Source organism: Rousettus aegyptiacus, unplaced genomic scaffold (genome assembly GCF_014176215.1).
Source record: "Rousettus aegyptiacus isolate mRouAeg1 unplaced genomic scaffold, mRouAeg1.p scaffold_m13_p_18, whole genome shotgun sequence".
Classification (NCBI taxonomy): domain Eukaryota; kingdom Metazoa; phylum Chordata; class Mammalia; order Chiroptera; family Pteropodidae; genus Rousettus; species Rousettus aegyptiacus.
Genome location: NW_023416293.1, coordinates 640,384 through 661,750, shown reverse-complemented (window position 1 = coordinate 661,750; position 21,367 = coordinate 640,384). Strand labels below are relative to the sequence as shown.

The following is a 21,367-nucleotide window of genomic DNA, read 5'->3' as shown; positions in this document are numbered from 1 at the left end:
GGCCCTTCTCGAAGAGAAAATCTGTAAGAAACAGTGATGAAAAATGAGGAAAACGAAATCATCTTTAAACGTTTTTACTTTTTTAAAAATAATCTGCTTGCTTCTTCAAGTGCTAGGTCTTAAAGCTAAAAGTCACATAGGCTACCACCCAAGTCCAAGGTTAAAACTCAGAAACGTCGAAGAGAAGGCTCTACCCTTCTGAGGGGAATCTTTTATCCCAGGGCAAAGAAAGATGGTTTGGTTCAATACTGAGAAGCTATTCCTAATATATGCAGAAAGGCAGTAATATTTGAGGCTCGGCAGATTAATTTAGGTTCAGACAGTCCCATGTTTGCCATTTTCTACCTTTGTGACATCAGATCAGTTGCTTTGGTTACTTAACCACTCTAATTTACTCATCTAAAAATAGATATAATAACAGTGCCTTGTGCAGCTACTGTAAAATTGAAATAATATAATGTAAATAAAGTGCTTGATACAGTGTCTGGAACATCATGACCATGAAGTCATCCATAAATACCCATTATTACTATATAACTATTTAAATTATTTTTTTAAAAAAGGTCTTAAGAAACACTGTAAATCTATATTCAAACCACAAATAGCTTTAGCAAGATCTACCATTAACATGGCAACAGACTCATTAAAAAGAGTTCAGAAAAAAAAAAGATACTATCTTTTGATCTGTTTCTATTTCAGTTATTCGATAAGTTTCATTTACACTAATACTCTCAATCCAGCACCATGCATAGCTTCCTGAAATGCCTCAATTCACCTATACAAGTAAAAAGTGGGGGTGACAATTCTGTAACAAAATAACAAAGAAGACTAACATTAAAATAGATGTCAAGGTCATCAGACACACGTGTAACAATATTTTAATATTTGCATTGTATTTTAGCTCCTGGGAATGTTTAAAAAAACACATGAGCTCCCTGTGATTTTGCTCTTTCTGTGGTGATGGCTGCAGTTTTCTTCAGCGAGGGGCCTTTGTTCCTGTGGCAAAGCTCATGTGCTCCTACCATCACTTCCTTCCCCTTTAGCATTACTCACTTCTCTTGCCCTCTGATTCATTTGTCTGCCTAATTTCCTTTCTCACTTTACTTCCTCTTCTTCTACTTCTTTGCCATTGTATAAATATTGAAGACTATAAATAATTGAGTCACTGTTAAGTGACTACATATTTGAAGAAAAGCAGAAGAATATATTTATTTTAAAAATGAGCTACTTCTAAGTACTTTTTGTATGGCTGTAGCATCTTCAAATTGACATTAAGATAATAGGCAACTAAGATGGAATTTTTAACTACAAATACAATAATATATTCAGAAAAAGTCATATAGCAAAGGAAAAATAGCTAATCACAAACTGTAATTTAATTAGTTTAAATTAAATTAAGTGGCTGATCATGAACTGTAATTCTGAAATGGTAATGCAGGAAAATTAGTTGAAATAGTAATCAGCCCACTTCATTATTCAAAGTTAATACAACTGGCTACTTTTAAATGGCAAATTCTAACACACAGAACTCAGGGATTACAAACGAGACATCAGGCCAGGTAAATAAAAAATTTCAAAAACAAAAATGAGAGGACACCCAGGTAAAAGATTAAGGCACATATTTTTTCTTAATAGAGCTGTTTTACTAATAATAACTCCATCCGGCCACTAAAATCCCTTGCAAAGTAAAGATGAAACAGGCAAGTATTAAAACTTCCTCACTGAAAGCTGAATTTGTCTCAAAAGGCAGAGCAAGCTGTGATTAACTGCATCCCATCCCAAGAGCGAAAAACATTTTCAAGACAAAAGTATCTCTGACAGGTCATTAGGAGATACTAAGTTTAAACACTAAATATCATTACAAGAATTATAAAGATCATTTAATCTGCTGTTGTTCAAAATGTGGGCCCTGAAATTAGAATCACTTAGGCAACTTGTTAAAATTTCATATTTTAAACTCAGGGACTCAACCCAGACCAACGGAATCAGACTTGGAATCTGCACTGCCAACAAGCATCCCCGGTGATTGTTATTCACATTAAAGATTGAAACTGCTAATACAGGGGAGTCTTTTCAAACTGCCAGTAAACAGACAGAGGGCCCATGAAGTTGAGCCATGTTCGAAAGCATCCAGCTTGGTAGGGACAATGAGAAGACGAACATTTTGATTCTTGGACCTTCAGACAAGTGTTCTTTCTGCTACACCATGCTCCTAATTAGACTTAATTGAAATTCAGAGCATAAGGAAAATTTAGAGAAATACAACAGACATCTAAGCTACAGTCCTAAACAGTTTCTGGATTTAACTATGTAACACATTTCCTGCTTTCATATCTGCTCTTTCTATAGGGAAGAAACATAAATGGTATGCTTGAGAGGAAACTGAAGTAGATAACAAACATCATTACATCATTTCATATCAGGATCATTCCATCACAGTGAATTTTAATTTTTGAGGCCCCAAAGAATACCGCCAGAATACTTTTGCCAAACTGCAAGGAGAGAACTAAGTGGTTTGGAAGGCTGGGGGGTGGGGGGGCGGGGGGGGGGGCAGGAGGGAACATGCGCCCCAAAATACCATTAGGGTTTTTAAAAAAACGCTCACAGATGCATCCAGAAGTGTTTGCTCCCTCATTGTTTCCTCTTGTCTTTGACATTTCAACTCTTGTAGAAGCCGTTCATTGTCAAGCACAACTACTTGTATCCTATTTTTCATTCCAGAGAGTTCTTCCTAGAAGAAGCAGAAACGGATACCAAAAAGTGCTTTTATTTGTTGATTACTAAACAATCCAACATAATATAAAGCATGGAAGACTTATGCTCTATATCCATTTTCTTAAGTACTGTAATTATATATTTAGACAAAGCAACAGAAACATTAGTTAACAAACCAAGAGAAGGCTGGAGGTGTGTGGTAGAGAGACTGTTAGTAGCCTTTTCACAGAAATGTGTGGTCTCTGACAAATATTTTTCTCCAAGAGATTAAGGCTCAACCCCTTTTAATTAAAGGGGTTGTCTAAAAGACTTTTAAGAATGAGGTAGACTGCTGAAAACTAAGGTAAGGTATATCATTACTCATGCTCAAACACTAATAACTTGTGGAAAATTGACATAGGAATAGTAGATAAGAGAAGACTCTGAGATAAAAGGCTTGGAAAGCTACAATGATTATCTATGAACTGGTAGCCAGATGGAGGGAAGTTATTAGAGAAATAGTTTGGTGGAGAATTCTGAGTGTTTTATTGGCCTGGCAGGGCATAAGGAATTGCAGGTAAGTAACAATTAGAATAGGTGGTACGATCTACTAAAATTTACAGAAGGAGAAATAGATAACTTGCATAGGCCTACGTTTATTCAAGAAATTGAATAATTAATAATCTTTCAAAACAGAAAGCACCAGGCCTACTATTGGTTCACTGGTAAATTCTGCCAAACATTTAAGGAACAAATTTTACCAATTCTCTACAATATTTTCCATAAAATACCAGAGGAAATACATCCTAACTTATTTTAGCCAGTATTATCCTAATTTCCAAAGCAAATGAAGACATTACAGGAATGGAAAACTATAGACCAGTATATCTCATGAAAAAATCTTCATCAAAATATGACCAATTTGAATCCAACGATGTATAAAAAGAGTTATACAACAGGACCAAGTGGAATTTATTCTGTGTATATAAGGCTGGTTCGACATCTGAAAATCAACTGATGTAATCCATGATATCAGCAAGATAGAGAAGAAAAACCTATGATCATATCAATAGATGCAGAAAAAGCAAGTGACAAAATCTAGTAGCATCCAAGATAAAAACTCTCAGCAAACTAGGAAGAGAGGGAAACATCTTCAGTTTGAAAAACATCTGCAAATAAACTATAGCTAACATCATTTTGATATTAATGATGAGACAATAGATGGCTTCCTACTAAGATCAAGAACAGAGCAAGAATGTTTCCTCTGATCACTGCTACTCAATATCATACTAGGAGTACCAGCAACAAATCAAAAGGAAATAAACGCGATCCATATTGGGAAGGAAATAATAATAATAATAACGATAATAGTAAATCCGTCTTTGTTCACAGATGACATGAAAAAAATCCTAGAAAATCCAAAGAATCGAAAAAAAAAAACTGCTAGAACTAATAAGTGATTATAGCAATGTTGCCGATTACAAGGTTAAATAATACACAAAAGTCATATATTAGCAACAAATAATTAGAATTTGGAATTAAAAACATAATATCATCTGCATTAACACTAAAAACTGAAATACTTTGGTATAAACCTCAGAGAATATATAGAAGATCTACATGATGAAAACTACAAAACTCTGATAAAGAAATCAAGGTATATCTAAACAAATGGAGAGATATCCCATGTATATGGATAGGGCAACACAATATTGTCAAGTTATTAGTTCTTCCCAACTTTATCTCTAGAGTCAACACAATCCCAATCAAAATCCCAGCATGTTATTTTGTGGATATTGACAAACTGAGTTTAAAGTTTATAAAGAGAAGTGAAAGATCCAGAAGAGCCAACACAATATTGAAGAAGAATGAAGTTGGAGGATTGATTCTATCTGACCTCAAGACTTACTATAAAACTCCAAGAATCAAGACGGCATGTGAAAGAACAGACAGATAGATCAATGGAACAGAACAGTCAGCTCAGGAACTCACAGATATAGTCAACTGTTTTTTGACAAAGTAGTAAAGGCAATTCCATGGAGACAGTCTTTCAATAATGCTGCTAGAACAATTGGATGTCCACATGCAAGGAAAATGAATCTAGACACAGTTATATCTTACGCAAAAGCTAATTCAAAATGGAGCATCTATCGAAATTATAAAACACTTAGAAGAAGAATAGAGAAAATACTGGTGACCTTGAGTTTGGTAATGATTTTTAGATATAACACCAGAAGTGCAATCCATGAAAGAAAGTTGGACTTTATTAAAATAAAAAACTTCTGCTCTGTGAAAGACATTGTTAAGAGAATCAAAAGACAAACCACACACTGGGAGAAAAAATTGCAAAGACATATCTGATAAATGAGTGTTATCTAACATAAAAAGGAACTCTTAAAACTCAACGATAAGAAAATGAATAAACCTATTGAAAAATGAGCAAAATACCAGAGCAGATACCTCATAAAGAAGGCATATAAATGGAAAACAGGCATATGAAAACAGTTTAAATGTCACCAGGGAATCGAAATTCAAACAATGAGATACCACTACACACCTCTGACACTCTAAAGTCTGAAACACTGACAACACCAAATGGGGCAAGGAGATGATACAAAAGGATATCAGTAACTACTATGAAATATCACATGTCTGGTGCATTGATATTGAAAACAAAAGAAAGGGAGGAAAACTGTAGCATTAATATATTTTGGGAAGTCAGAGGGCTCCAATAATCGAGTGATATATAACTGTTCAGTGCTACCAACCATAGGTGACACATCATCATCAATGTCCCCATGAGCCATTCTCATCATTCAAAGTCAAGGTAAGAACCTTTATACTGACATCGGAGCTGGTTTAGTCCAGCAGCTCAGACTCTCTGCTGGCTGCACGCCAGCTTCGACAGGTCGACAGTCGTGGGAGAATGATCAGTATTACTATTCTAAAGCCTTCGCCATCAGCTAAGCTAAAGTAAATGGGTGGAGAGGAACATGAGATTATATTATCAAAATATTAGACATAGTTTAGTTATGAACTACTGGGAAATCAAGCAATCAGAAATGGCATGTTCAAGGGTATTACTCCCAAGCCTGATACACATCAGTCTTTCCAAGCATGGCAACTGTCATTGTATTGCTATCAACATGAAGGCTAATGATGGCAAAATTTCATACACGGTATCATTAATATAAACTTTCACTAAGTTAGGTTTAAGTTTTTAACTAGAAACTTACCTTGCAGAACTTGACTTCTGCCTCTAAATGATGAATGTACTGAGACTGGTCATTGATGATAGGGACAAGATTATGTACAGTAGGCATATTGGTTTCTTCATATTCTGATGACCCCTAAGAGAAAAAATAACAACAAGTGAAGCATGTTTAGATTAAGCAAAGAATCAATTAACATCATGTCCATACCCAATTTAGCATTGATGTCATACAAAGATAGACTAGATCACATGTGGCTAATAGCATTTATTTCACTAGTCTATAAATTCCACAAATAGGTAAAATTCGGGGATATGAACATCATTTTTTAAAGATGGAAAGTGAAAGTGGTTATAAAAAACACAGCAAATGGAAAAACGCTGGAGTAGTGTAACTGGCTTGAGAGGAACTGCCTGTCTGAGCCCTCCGAGAGTGTGTGAGATGAACCGCCTGTCTGAGCCCTCTGAGAGTGTGGCATCTCATCCGGTTACGCTGAGGCAAAGGGACAACTCTCTCCACGGAAGCGCCATGTAGGTGGAGTGCCGGCCAAGGCTGCAGAGCTGCTGGCAGATGAAGGGATGTTTCAGGCAAGTGCTGGATGCCAAGTGTGTGTCAATGAGTAAAATCCACCTTCAAAGGGTCAGAGTAGGAAAATCCCACTCTTTCCCTCCTGTGTATCTCCTCTGCTTTCCCAGAGTACACTTCGCTTCTGACACTTCTGGTCACTGAATGAGTGTGTGTGTGGCAGGGGGGGAAAGAGGGGACGGTGTTCCCACACCAAGCAAGTCTCTGTTATGCCAGCTGGGTGTCTTAGCACGCGACTCGAAGTTTACGCTACCTATCGATAGACAGCACCAGATCTCACAGGTTAAGGGCTCCGTCCACGACGCAGTCCCGCCCCACTTCAGATGCCAATCACAAGTCCAGGTTGTCCCCTATGCTTCTGACTGATTGGCTACAAATCTGAGGTTCTCGTGATCTCCTCAGGTTTGATGAATTTGCGAGAGCGGCTGACAGAACTCAGGGAAATACTTAAGTTCACATTTTATAAGAGGACATGACGAGGATACGGATGAACAGCCAGATGACGAGAAGCACGGGGTGGGAGGGGTCTGGAGGGTCCTGGGCGCAGAAACTTCTGCCGCTGTATAGTTGGGGTGTGTCACCCTCCTGGTCCATGGGGGTGTTCACCCACCTGGAAACGCCTCAAACCCTATGCTAGAGGGACTTTAGGGAGGTTTCCTCACGTGAGTGTGACCAACTCCATTTCCAAGCCCTCTTTCCTCTCTTAAAATTCCAAGCTTCCAATCACAGCCTGGTACTTCTGGTGACCAGCTCCCCCACAGAAGCCACTCAGGAGCCCACCTAGAGTCACCTCATTTGAACAAAAGATGCTTCTAGTGCTCTTATCAGTTAGGAGTTTACAAGGGTTTTAGGAGCTCTGAGCCAGGAATCGGGGGCAGGGACCAATGTGTACGTTTTCTGTCATCTCATGGGGGGCCGTTAGCAAAGAGGATGCACACAAAACTGAGAGGTGCCCTGCCTGCCCTGAGGGGTCCAATGAAGAAACTTCAGAAAAAGTGTCAATTCTGGTCACGTCTGCGGCATTCCTGGAACTGACTTTTAATGTATATCTTAACCTTACCCTAACAAGACCGTAAAATTTATAAAATCATATATCATACCGTGATATTCAAAAAAGAGAGACACTCAGGAAAAGGGAAAATGAGACTCAAGCAGTTAAGCGACCCCAGAGGAAAGCTTGAGATGAGACACACAATCATTTTGTTCCTTAATCCAGCAGAAATTGCAAAAAACAAAAAGCGGCTCTCATGGCTGAATAATTAAGTAGATCTCTGCTTTTTGGCATATTTAGGAAATGTAAAAATCGAAGTAACTTAATTAAATGATTATCTCTGGTGACTAGAAAGCAATTAATTATAGTCATTTATATTAATAGAAATGGGTCCAGAATATAGGCAAATATGAATAAAGTATTATTATGTGTATATAAGAGATTGTCTATGTAAAAATAGAATAGCTGATACTGAGTGGAAATGTTCACATAAGATCATTCGTATAGACTTTAAAGGGCTTATTATAGCTTGGATATCCACATTTTGAAATAACAATAATACCTAGGTATATTTTCCATCTCAACAGTGCCTCACTTTCACTCTCAAGACGGCCACATATTTCTGATCTTGTCCTATTAGCTGTGACACATGCATTCTAAAGGATACAATCTTCAAAAGCTACTTATTGTGGCTTGTAATCATTAGATGTAGGCTGTACACATTTGGAGGCTAAGCTCCGTTCTTTCACATAGCTCCGTAGAAACAGACCTGTGCATCTGTAAAGTATATATTGTATATCCTGACATGATGCTCTTGCCTGTCTGGATTCAATCAGCTCATGACGGCACTGCTCAGTTTTACCTTTAAAATATTAATTAGCATGTCTGAGCAACTTCCTCTAACAGATTGAAAAGCACTCTGCCAGTGTGTGCTTAAGATCTAGAACTAGGCGTCAACGGAAATAAATCCGCTGAATGATGAAATGTTTTATTGAAATTATAATTTACACTTATCAATGTGAAATAGGAGTATGAAGTGCATTTCCATAAAGTGGGAACTAAGCATGAAAGTCTATGTCAGGCTGGAATGAAGTGTTAATATCGGGGTACAGTTACGGCGTTTTAGCTGTGAGTAAAGGGGAGTGTCATGTCTCCATGGTTTCCGGCATAAGGCGTTGGTATCCAACTGTCACATACAAGGGAAATGTAAGGTAGTTATTACTGCTATGATGTGCTATATCTGTGTCATTGTTCATAGATTTTGAAAGAACTTTAAATATGTAATCTTATTATTACAAAAATCCTGTGAGATAAGCATAACATCCTTCTAGAGACTATGTGGGGTACCCTAGACAGACCTAAGGCCTACACTATCATTTCAGCCATTTAAACCTAGCCAAATCTTTCTCTCCCACCTTCTCCTTATACCTAGCCTTCCTTCACACCTACCTTAGTTAGCCCTTAGCATATCACATTGCCTCAATCAAGAATATACTCTGTCAAAGCCATAGCAATAAAAAACAACTTCAGAAGAAATAAAGTGTAACTTTTTGTATCACACAATTTTACAATCACATATTTTAAAATGCAGAATAAGATTATGCACTTTGGTTTTGACATTCATAATAAGAGAGTATTACAAAGGACAGCTAGAATTATAATTAAGTGAATTCTAAAAGCGATCAAATACAGATGTAAACCTCTAAAAAAGAAATGGTTACTCATTTCCATATTTTGTTCCTTTTTTATGTTTGCTAACAGTGGTGAAGTAAATTCTCCAAACTATTTCCTCACTCACATTTTTCAAGTATATAATAAATTTAAAAATCAGGATTCCATCTGCTGTAGATAAATCTCTTCTTCATTCAAAATGATCAAAGAAAAGGTAATTTCTTTTAAGGCTTTACATTATTAGAACACCCTTCTCAGAATTTGTCTACAACATGTACTACTAAAATGACACTGTTATTAAAATATAGTTAGAAAAATAATGCAAATGTTGATACTTACCAAAGGGGGCATTTTACATCTTCTTGATGGCGATAACTCACTTTCCTTAGCCGCTTGTTGGTGCAACAAAGCTTTGAGCTGAGTAACTACAGGGCAAAGGCAATGGGTTTATTAACTTTGTTTGAGACCCATGATTTATCATCACCTATCCATCCTTCCATCCATCCAACGAATACCATTGAAATACATATTATGCATCAAGAACTGTGCTATTGACTGAGGATGCAAAGACAAAGATGAGAAAATCTCTACCACTTAAGAGCTAAGAATCCCCTGGGAAGGAGTGATTCACTAATAGATATAAAACAATGTCATAAGTTTGTACATAGACCTAGAGTCATGCATAGTGGTGCAAGAAGAGGAAGCGCCCTATCGTGCCTGTTTTCATGAGGCAGTAACACTGTGAAAGATGAACAGGAGACCACGAAGCAGAAAAGGGTAAGAAAAAGTCCAGTAGAAGGTAAGGCACATGCAAAAGCATAGGAGAATGGCCAGCAGGTTGGTCTGACTAGAACATGGCTTACAAGACTGTTGAGAGCAGGATAGAAAAAATGAGGCTGGACAGGTAGCTTGGAGCCATCTGGAAATATTGCTATGACATACTAAGAATTTCGGACTTCAGCCTATGGGCATTGCAAAGTCAAAGGTAAAAATTAAGCCGGGGAATTTCGTTGGCTGATTTGTGTTTGAGGAATAAAAGCCGAGCAGCAGAGGGGAGGACAGATGGAGTCTGAGGAGCTCGCGGAGCGTCTCCAGGCCGGGACCGACGCTCGTGCTCACCGGCGTGGCTGTGCTGCAGCTCATGCCAGGCAGCTGCAGCGTCCTCGTCTCCTCCACTGGCGCTAAACGAAGGATCCAGTGCCCCGTCCCCAACAGTGACGTCACCTTCTTTCAGGGCACATTTCAGTTGGTGAATGCTTCTATTCGCACGTTCTGCAACAACGTGATGAAAGTGAGGCCAGTGAAATCTGGGGGACCATGTGTGAACCCACTCAAGGCGGCTTCTAAAGGAGAAGCAATTATTTCTGATACTTAATAGAAAAAAAAAAAAGCGGAGTTCTGTTTCTAGCTGGCTGAGGAACATGCTGGAGGAGGTGAGAGGATTAAGTTCATGGGTTACAGGTTAGACTTGATGATCTCCAAGGTCCCTGAGGCCTCAGTGGTTGACATTCACTATATCTAGGACTATCAGCAGGGAGGACTGAATGGGAGAACTCCTCCCCTATCCTCACCCCCGATCCCCAACATTACCCAACCAGTGGAAGTGCTGTCCTTCCCCTCAAAGCCTGAGACTCCCCGTTCTCCACCTGGAGACAGCGAAGGGAAGGCAGAACCGACCAGAGGACTCCCCCACACCCAGCTCCTGCCCAGAAAAGCTTCCTTGTCCCTGTGGACCTGACGCCCCTCCCCACCCAAGAGAAATCTAACTGCCTGACCTAGTTTTTATCAAGATTTGAATAACTAAAGTGCTTCTAGTGGCAGCCTGTGTAACCCAGCCCTTTGTATGCACTGCTGGCCAGTTACATCTCCTGTAGAAATTCTTGGTTAGTGCAACTGACTAACCCTAGAATTGAATCTTAAACTCGCCAGCACATACTTAACATAAATAGTCTAAAATGAAGTATTTTAAGGCACATGGCTATGTAGTTCATCTCTAATTATAGCCCCCAAGAAACCCAGCCTCAGCCCTTGTCCCCTCCCAGGTTGGGCAGGGCTGAAGACAGAACACAGCGGGGTTAGGCCATGCCAGACCAGGCCTCATCTTCAAAACGTCTGCTAGGTTCTGCTTCCTTCCTCATGGAGTGACTGCTTCTGTGAGCCCCAAGCCACTAAGGGGGAGAGACTGTGAAAAGGCCATGGGAAAAGGAGAGGCCCTGAGACCCCAAAGAGAAGGAGCGAGGCCTCCAGGTGACTCCAGTGCCAGAAACTGTCCGACTGCACCGCATAGAAGGGGCCAGAAAAACTGCTCTGCTGAGTCCGGTCAACACACAGACCTGTGAGCGACACCAAAATGCTTTTCGTTGTTGCTTTCGGCAGTCCAGTTTTGAGGGGCTTGGTGTGCAGTAATGGATAACTGAAATAATTACTCAAGGAAATACTAACGCAAAAACATTTTCAGCAAAGGATCCAAGTCTTACATTAATAACAGAACTGTATTAATGAAACTGGTGATGGCATTACTAATAATTCCACCCTATTTTATGGATATTTTTACATGAATAACAAGTGGAGAACCAGGCAATTAATTGGTAATTTCATGAATTAAGTAAGGTCCAGTTACTTTTTCAAGTTTGAACTTGTTTTCTTCTAACCTCATGATCAAATTCACTGATTCCAATCCAGAAAACAGTAAATATATATCTTTTTAAACTGTTCCTTATACATTAGAGCTGGGACCCATATTCCAGTCACTATTTTCAAATTTTGACATCTGTATTTGAAAGTTATTTTTTAACACATTAATATTTGTCTGAACATTTACATATATGTGAGATACATATTACAGAAATTTATGTTAGAAAAAGACGAATTCCCACACAGGGTCCTACTCGGCTATTATCTAACTACTTCCATTGGATTCCATCCATCTAAACAATTCTTAAGTTCTTCAGAGGAGATGGTACTTTCCCGCAGTGAGAGCAACTCACAGCAATGAGGGCAATGAAGTTCTTACTCTCTTCCGCTCTTGGCCCTTTCTTGACAATTTAGATCTATTACTACGTGTCCCCTCAGGAGACAACGCTGCTATTCCTCGCTACCTCAATGGGAACCCTAGAAAGCTACAGAACTCTGATTTTTTCAGTACCAATCACTGCTGGAAATACGTTTATAAACATATATCTTATAGACTTTGAAAGACAGATTCCACTTTCTCCAAGTTCATTAATTTCAAAGCATGGAATAGAAAAAATAACCATAACTTAGTAGAAAAAATATATACCCTAAATGTACCCTATATTACAAAATATCTAATGTAGGTTCTTCACCTACAGAAACTGACTTTCTACCTTGATTAAACTAAGAATAGGTCTTTTAAGTCAGGGTTCAACGCTGATTGAATGAAATTCTATTACTCATCCACACAGTGAATTTATCACTACATTTTTCTCCACGCCATTCCTATTTCCACACAGATCTTTCTCTCACAGGAATTTAGTGATGCTTACTAATTGGACCTGGCCTCCTCTTACTCATCATGAGTCTAAGAAAAGCCCAGAGAAGATGTATTCCTGATGTTAGCGAAATAAGCAGCAGCAACAGTTTTCCCATAACTTAGTATTTTCTAAAGAGATCTGTTAATGGAAAAGGAAAATCAAACTGTTACATGATAAGCAATTTCGTTCACTGAGCTTTAGCTTTATGCACTTAAATCTATGGATAAAGCACTTATCTTTACTGCACCCATTAGAAAGGAAATAGAAGTGTGACTAACATTAAGTGTGCTCTATGTAGTTACCAAATGACTTCACCCCTAAGACAAAGGATAATTATTTATTGATACCTAATCTGACTAAAAGCTAATAAGCTACATTAGGAAAAATAAAGAAAACCTGGAAAAAAATTGCATAGTTGAAAATTTCTATAGATTACAAGGACGTGTAGTTTTATAAGCCCATTTAATCCCTTTTTTAATGTTCTTGTTTTATCTTTCGGCATTTATAACACTCAAAGACCTGTTGACTAGCATCATGTGAGATACTGAGATACTGAACTCAGCAGCTACCCCAAGGAAAAGCGACACCCAAGGCTTGAGGTGCTTTTGCCACCACTGACTTCAGGTATGAGGATCAGGGAGGAAGAGAAGGAACGTGCCAGAACTATGTCCTAAAACTAAAACCAACGGGTAAGTGATATTTTTAAGTCATTTAAATACTACATTTCAAAACATATATCACACACTTCACAGACAAATAGCATTAATCATTATTCCGGGGAATAATGATTTTCAGCTGATCCAAGACAGATGAAACCCCATTGCTCTTCAGTCAGATCCAGTGCAACTGAAGGCCCCACACGGTATTCAGAACTCCGCTCCCCAGATGCAGTTACTCACTGCTTCCACACGAGGAAACCAGCTTGAACAGGAGGTTCTAGTTATTTCCTAATGGGCAAAGCTTTATCTGGCTAGAACCAAGAGGCAGAAAGAATACTCATTTCCTCTTCTCTCCTGAGAGGACAAAAAGGGTATTTCACAACGCATCCTGATTTCTTCTCCCCAGGACCAACCATGGGCTGGACATAAACTTAATTATGAATACGAACACAAATAAGACCTCTGGGTCCTACAAAATCACATGAACATAAGTATAAGGACATATTTCTGCTAGTCTGCTATCCAAACATCACCCAGTACAAGGAGCACTAAAAAGGTTATTGAGCTGCTGCTGACTGCTGACAATTTAGGTCTGTCTTCTTTATTTTTGTACTTATTTTATTTCCAGTTTCCTTACTTCTAACTCCTAGCTCAGCACGGGGCCTCTCTTCATCAAGATGTTTTTTGAACAAAAGGCAAATATGTCCCAGCCTAGGAAGGATCATCACTTACACACATACTGTGAATTATTAATTTCTACATTCTCCATCTGTACTGGGAGGTGTGGAGAATTATCCTGGTGACAGGGAGGGGGGACCACACCCTGTGAAGCGCCCAGCTGTCTCTGAGAAAACATGCGATCGACCAGACCTCCCTGGGCTGATGCACGAGATGCGGCACGGTTCTCAAAACAAGCTAAGACTAGGGCAGACAAGCAGGAAAATGAGACCACGGCGAGATAAGAGATACACGTGTTTGTCCATACTTGACTGGGCCTCGGCCTAGTTCAGACGATTTCTGTCACTGTTTACTAGGGGCTGACAGGTAGGACGACCAAGATAAAACAGCATAATCCAAAGTCAGACAAAGCCAGCTTTGTCAATGGTAATGACGACGGGGAAAGAGATTAAAAGTAGTATGCAGAAACTAAAAAGGTTTCAAAGAAAATACTACCTTAAGACTCTTAATAGCTGACAAATGGGCTAAAGTGGATGGCGCCAGGACTGAAAGATAATCCGACCAAGAATGTAAACGTCTTAATAAAGCAGAGTCTGGAAGATCATTAATGATGTATGAATGTTGGCAAATCAAGGAGATTGGCTAGATGCGTTGTGAGGGATACACCTGGTATTTTTTGGCACCAAATGGGAGGACTTATGCACCTGTCACTTTCCATTGATAAAGACGTAATCCTAGCCAGACTGGCAGAACACAGGCAAAATCGCCAGCCAGTACAATCTGTATCCTTAATTGTAATCACTCTCAAGGATGATTCTGGCAGAGCAAGGGCTATAAGCATTGCTACTTCAGGATCACGGTTTCACAGCCTCAGCACTACTGACATGTGAACCTGATCATTCTTTGTTTTAAGGGGTTGTGTTGTGTGTGTTGAGCAGCACCCCCGGGGCCCTGCCCACACGATGCCAGCGGCATTTCTCCCCTCCCAAGTCTAACAACAAAAAACGTCCCCAGACATTACCAAATGTCCTCTGGGCAGAAAAACTGCCCTGGATGAGAACCACTGGTTTAGATCAATTAAACAGGATAGCTAATGTTCGGTCTTCCTAGTAAAACTCCCACATTCCTACATTCTAATTGCAGCCGCTTCTTGATGAAAAGTGGGCAGGACAGTGAGCTGCTCTGGCACTGTGTGGTGTTTGGGGCACTTCTGATCCGGGTGTCAAGAGTGGGGGTTATATCGACATCCTCTGCAATTGAGAACTTGGAATTCATATTTAGAGCACATGAGGCCACAGTTACACTCTAAGGGCATTTTTCAGAGCTACCTTAGGTGATCATTCCTTTAAATATTCCATTCGGCTTTGATGAAGCTCTGCCATAATCAAGTGCACAAGTGCATTTTGAGCTATTTTCTCTACTTTTTGACCCTGAAAGGAACATCACTAAGTGAAAAGGTAAAAAACCTTAGCGCAAACTGAGTAAATGCTCATAAGTCCTTTAAACATCCCAAGATTCAATATAATTATTCTCAGTATCTCAATAGCTTGAGAATAGCTTAATCTCTTTTTCGGTCCAAGAACATTTGAACACGCCCTTATAATTTCATAACTCTGAAAAATTGTTTGGTTCTAGATGATTCTAGGGTGACTAATTACTTGTGGCTGCTAAGTCTTGTTTTTTTGCCTATTTTATCTCAACAAAATTAAGAAAAGAAATCTGGAATTCTACTGGCTTTTTCTTTTTCTGGTAAAAGAAATGATTGTGAAAGTTAAAACTACAATGAAAAGCCATGAGTATATAAAGCAAAACATGAATATGTAATTTAAATTTTAATAGCAAAAAAAATGAACTCAGATATTTACAAGTTTTATTTGCATCAACAAGCCTTATTTTTTAATAGCCAAACCATTCCATTTCTTTAAATTTTAGCAAACAAAGATGTTTAGTCTGCAATGAAATACCAAAATAATTTTGTCATTTCATAACAAATGCTTCCAGAGGCTTTATTATGTTGTTGCCTCTCTTGATCTCAATGAGGCTGAGAGTAAAACAAACAAATAAAAAAACATTAGCTGTAAAGAAGGTGTGTGTGTGTGGAGGTGTGTGCACACATATATTGTACATGGCAAAGAATACAAAAAAATATTCAGAAAACATTTAAGAAAAGCAAAAAATAAAACAGGAGAAGCTGAAGAACTGGAGGAAGGAAGGGGAGAGGGCAAAGGAAGGAGGGAGAGGAAGAAGGAAGAGAAGAAGAAATATAAGTGTGATGAGTAAAACTAGGAAAAAGAACTTTTATTTAAGTTATACACATGTTTTTGTAAGTTTGCCAAAGGTCCAGATGATATCACTGCTGGCTAATTCAGTGACCAAATTATTGGCTAGTAAGATTAACACAGGCCTTCTACAGATGTGCGTCCTACCCTGGGAGAAAAAAAACACTCTGTAGGATCTGGAGAGGGGTGCCAATCACGGGCAAGCAAAACGTAGAACATCGACATTCTCTTCGTTTTTCTCAAACCTGATCACTTCACAAAGAAAAAGATCACCTCCAAGTTATATATTTTATTTCCATTTTCAACTTTTCACTTTCTACAAACTAGTTCCACTCCTTACTCTTAGTTTTATTCATGTGGCCCAAGCCAGTGCTGACGGAAGAAACGGTAGAGCCAGGGGTCTGCGAGAGATGCCTGGAGCGGGAACCAGGTTCTCACGTGTGTTTTGCTTGGCCAATACAGTGTTGGAGGAAGGGAGAAGAAAAAGACAGGGAAGGAAGAAAAGAAGGAGGAAGCAAGAGAGAAACTGGATCGTTTTTAGAAAAAGCATAAACTGCCCAGTATTGTCATAAGCCTCACCATCCCCTAGAGTCTTCCACTGACGCTATCACACATTCTGTCATCCGTTTGGCCCCGAAAGGCAATGATTCCCAAACCTAGCCCAAACTCCTTTTAATAGATGAAGACCAAGAATCCTAGAACAGTTTATTAATTTGGTAAAGTAACAGGAGGTTCGCAGTAAAGCAACGGTGAGAGCTCAGTGACCTGGCTCCTGGCTCCACATTCTCTTCTGTGACTGCATCGCACCCTCCCACAAATTCGATCTAGGGCCTGAAGCAACAAAGTGCCGAAGCAGAAAGGGTAAACCAGCATATAACGTGTATAGAAAATAAATGATGTATTCCTATTGCTGCACAAGTTTGTTTCATATTTCTTTATGCCCATGCAACCAAAGGTCGCTAGAAACTAGGTGAATAGGTGAGTCATGTATACAGGTGTCAATAAATCTGTATCCATAGCTAACAGAGCAGCAATAGACTAGACATAATTCTGGGACCTTAAGGCTGAGACATTGCATTTCTAGCAAGTTCTCCCTGTTTTAATATCATATCCCTATATTGAAGAGTACAGAACTTAAAATGGCCTGGATTGCCCATTATTCTGGTTTTTCTGACCCTTTCTTAGCTACGAATTGGTTTGTTTTATATTTCAACGCCTTGTACAATGATGTGTTGAATTTAAATTAGAGGAGGGGCATTTGCTATTCTCCCCAGTTACCAATATAGCTCTCAGCCATTCTGTGGGTCTTGAATTATAGTTGCCTATAGAGTGAATGAGCACCTAACCACAGTGCCAGGAGACCTTCTAAGTCACGTCCGGGTCTATATTAAAGTGTGACTCCATGATACCTGGGATATGCCCACTCTTCACCATACTGAAATGTTCATGTCATCTACTACGCAGGGGTAATATTACAGATTTGTGGGGCAATGGAATATTTTAGTTTTTACACCAGAACTCTTACTTTGAAGGAATGTCATTACACTTGCCCAACTTCTCGCAGTGGAGGCAGAGACGACCGAAAGCAGGAGCTATCCCTGGAGGGGACAGACAGTGAGTATATCGGGAAGGTAGGTGTAAGGGGAAGGATGAGCGGTGAGTGTGGAACTGCAAAAGGGCTCCCTCTTCCCACGGCTGCTCCGGCATCGTCAGAGTCGAGGGGAGCCAAGACTTCCACTCAAGTTTGAAAAGCGAGAAAGTGAACTTCGCTTTTCACATTAGAACTTCAAAGTCTTAATATACTATAATAATACCAAAAATTACATTTAAAGTGAATGAATAAGGAAAGTCTATAAAAAATGAAGGACTATCATGAAAAATTGTGAAAGCATTTCGCATTTTTATGTGGCTGCTATAAATGGATAGTCATAATTACATGTAAAGTTATTTAAAAACCAGAAGAATAACTTGTGAGGAAAGTCCAAGAATGCTTTTTAGTCTTTTCTCTAAGCATGAACTAGGCGATACATTTTGGGGAAGTAATGGCAGATAGACAAAACCACACAAACCAACAAAACCAAAACAAAACAAAGTGAGAGAACTTTGAATTGCATTTTATCTGATTGTATAATAACACAATTCTCAAGTTATTAGGCACAAACACTCAATATAATGAAGTTCTCCATATAGAATAATGCCACCATACTTTGTTTATTCACAAACACAAATTTTGACTTGAAAGGAAATTATCCTATTTAAAAGTGGTAATTTATAGGTGGAAGAACTGACCATGCTTCACTTCGAAGTTAGCTCTGTTTTGTTTCCTTCTATGAGCTGTTACATAAACAAACCATGAAAAAAAAAAAATGCTACTAAATAAATATCTCCTGAAAACACATGAAAATTCAGGTGCCATTTCTAGATTCATTGTTAAAGCTTTTTTAAAAGTTAACATTTTTCTCTGCTTTATGTCTGCTTTTGATAACGTTTTCATTATCTTGTTTTGTTAGCACACTAAATTTAAAACTTATTGTAAAATGTATTAGCTTTGAATGAACTCTTCATTTTATAATTACTTTCAATGTCATAAGTGTTAAACATAGTACTATAACATTAGTTTGAAATTAATCACTGCATCGAAATGCCTAATATTAAATGGCCTCTAATGCTTGCATAAAAGTTCAAAATAAGGTCAAAGAAGGAGGAACATTCGGAAACACTTACAATGGAAAACAAAATTTTTTTGCCGATCTCCAAAATTAAACAAAATCATTCACATTATCATTGTGCACAGTACTTTTCTTGCTTTCAAATAAAAGTTAGAAGTGGTTATTTCCATATCTAACAGTTCTTAAAATATCATTAGGCTAATGAAGGTATTCAGCAAGACCAATTATTTTATTTTTACAGTTTAAATACTGAGAAGGTTGAGTTTATAACGCTGCTGACAAATGGGAACAATAAATAATAACTCTTACAAAATCTAGAGTCACCTGAAAATAAATTTCCTAACCTCCTTGAAAAATCTTCACTTTGCTGTAGGTATCAATTATAAACAGCAGCTAACACCTAATGAATGCTTCTTATGTGCCAAGCACGGATCTTTACCCTTATTTTCTATCGTAGTAATCTGTGATTATTTTATTTGATTATTGTCTTTCTCTGCCACTAATCCTGAGGCTCGAAGGGGACAGGGACTTTGTCTAGCTCCTTATGTATCCCCGGCACCTAGTATGCCTAACACATATTAGGCACGAAAATAATAAATTAGTCAGTGTTCTTAAATGCCTGTTGGTCATGACCTAGAGGGTTAAGAAAATGCAACAGAGTAGAAAATAGAGTGGATTATATCTAGTAGAATAAATATTCTTTAATGAAACTTAGTTTATATATGTCCCATATAAAATGTATTTCTTACTGATGGGTAACAGTAAAAAAAAAAAAAAAAAAAAAAAAAAAGTCTGAAACTTACTGCTTTACATGGATTATTTCATTTACTCCTGATAATAATTTTATAGACATCATAACTTCCAATTTAAAATAACAGAACTAGATTTCTAGATGTTATATGTGATGTCCACGACGATAGTGCTATCTCTAAGTACAGACTTCACTTCTACAGATACTCACACACTCCTATGGTACTAAACTAAGAAAATCTTAATTAACTAAATAAGGTTTCAGTAAGAGTAACTGTGACATGATTCATAAAGACAGGCCTGACTGAATTTAATACCTGGTTCTGCCACTAAGCAGTTGTGTGGGCTTTCTCCTAATTTAATGTGTTTGCACTTCGACTTCCCGATGTGTAAATTAGGGATATTCATAAGGTTGTTTTGTTTTAAATGATTTAATGTATGTAAACAGCCTAGACCACTAAATAGAGCTGTTGTGTTTGAAATAATTTTTAGTGTTGTTTTTTCCAGGTCCAATAAATCACATTCAATCCACTAGATTATAATGTGAATGCGTGAAAAATGTGAGTCATTTATTAGACTAAAGAGCAAAGTACGGGAACTGTGCACGAGTGGCATAGCGCCGTTCAAGAGTTTCTGCTGGCGCTGGGTGAGAAAGATGCCTAACACAAAGATTAGAGAGTGGGTTCGGGTAACTAAAGGAATCAAGAGAAACACTAGGTCAAAAGTAAAAATCAACACAAACTATTTCATTCTTCCTCAAAAACATCCTTCCACAGCAACATCCATCTTCTTCCTCTTCCTCCTGGCTGGGGCTGAACCGAGGTGTTAGGAAACACACCTGGTCAGCTCCCGCCCACTAGGCCCTGGTACCAAGGGGCTATATGGCACAGAGGTTCGGAGCAACTCACCCCGGAGACTCCGTCGATAATGCCCCAGAATCTCTTCCAGGTTAGAGTCCTCTGGGGACTTCGCCATGCACGGAATCGGGGCCCAGAGATGGGAGTTACGTGGGGAAGTGTCCAGTGCTCTTTCCTCCGACAAGAGGCCTTGGCGCCCCACGAGTGACCGCCTGCTTCCTGCCGCTACTGTCAATGGGGAGCATGGAACCCTGGACGGAGCTCTCGGGGGCTCTTCCCACCAACAGGCCCTCCTGGTGGATGACGGGAATTGTGGTTCGCAGATTCTGGGCCTGCAGTCCCGAAGCTCCTGAGAACGCCTCCAACTACACTACAATTCCCAGAGGGCACCGCGCTCCGAGAGCAGGCTTCGGCCGTTTGGTTGCCTGATCCGGTTGCCAAGAGATGCTTGGAGGCTCCGCCCTTTTCTTCGTTTAGTCCTTCTTTTCATCTCATTCTGCTGTGTGGACCACCCAGCTGACAGAAAGGGCTCACTGAAGGCCTCGACTCTTCTAACTTTGCCAGTATGCAGTCGATCCTTGAAGTTTCTCAAGGACGCAAATAACAAACCCCACACTCTTCAGCTACCACATTTGCCCAGACGGCCAAATGAATTCTCGAGAGAAATAAGCTCTAAGCCTCCCAAACAGCACTGAGTGTGAAAGGAGGCTGACACTACAAATCCTAGCATGCCTTGCAATCCGACCTCCACTCGGAGTTGGCGCACTGCCTGCTGGGAACTGTAGTCCGTGTTGGTAGTGGTTCCTGCGAACGCCAGGGTCCTTTTCA

The 21,367-nt window shown here is 39.1% G+C and overlaps 1 protein-coding gene across 11 annotated transcripts in view; it reads right to left on the bottom strand.

Annotated features, from left to right (window-relative positions):
- SDCCAG8 (SHH signaling and ciliogenesis regulator SDCCAG8) overlaps positions 1 to 21,346 on the bottom strand; it is a 198,378-nt gene extending 177,032 nt beyond the window's left edge. For 10 of the 11 annotated variants that reach the window (XM_016151238.2, XM_036235347.1, XM_016151239.2 and 7 more), the window contains exons 1-5: positions 20,591 to 21,346; positions 10,273 to 10,425; positions 9,493 to 9,578; positions 5,931 to 6,044; positions 2,606 to 2,731 (exon numbers count right to left, since the gene is read on the bottom strand). In XM_016151238.2, coding sequence (XP_016006724.2) covers positions 2,606 to 2,731; positions 5,931 to 6,044; positions 9,493 to 9,578; positions 10,273 to 10,425; positions 20,591 to 20,657 — 546 coding nt within the window. In that variant the 5' untranslated portion in view covers positions 20,658 to 21,346. The remainder of the gene's footprint in view (positions 1 to 2,605; positions 2,732 to 5,930; positions 6,045 to 9,492; positions 9,579 to 10,272; positions 10,426 to 20,590) is intronic. The other variant, XM_016151241.2, reaches the window with a different exon arrangement.
- Between the last annotated feature and the right edge of the window lie 21 nt (positions 21,347 to 21,367).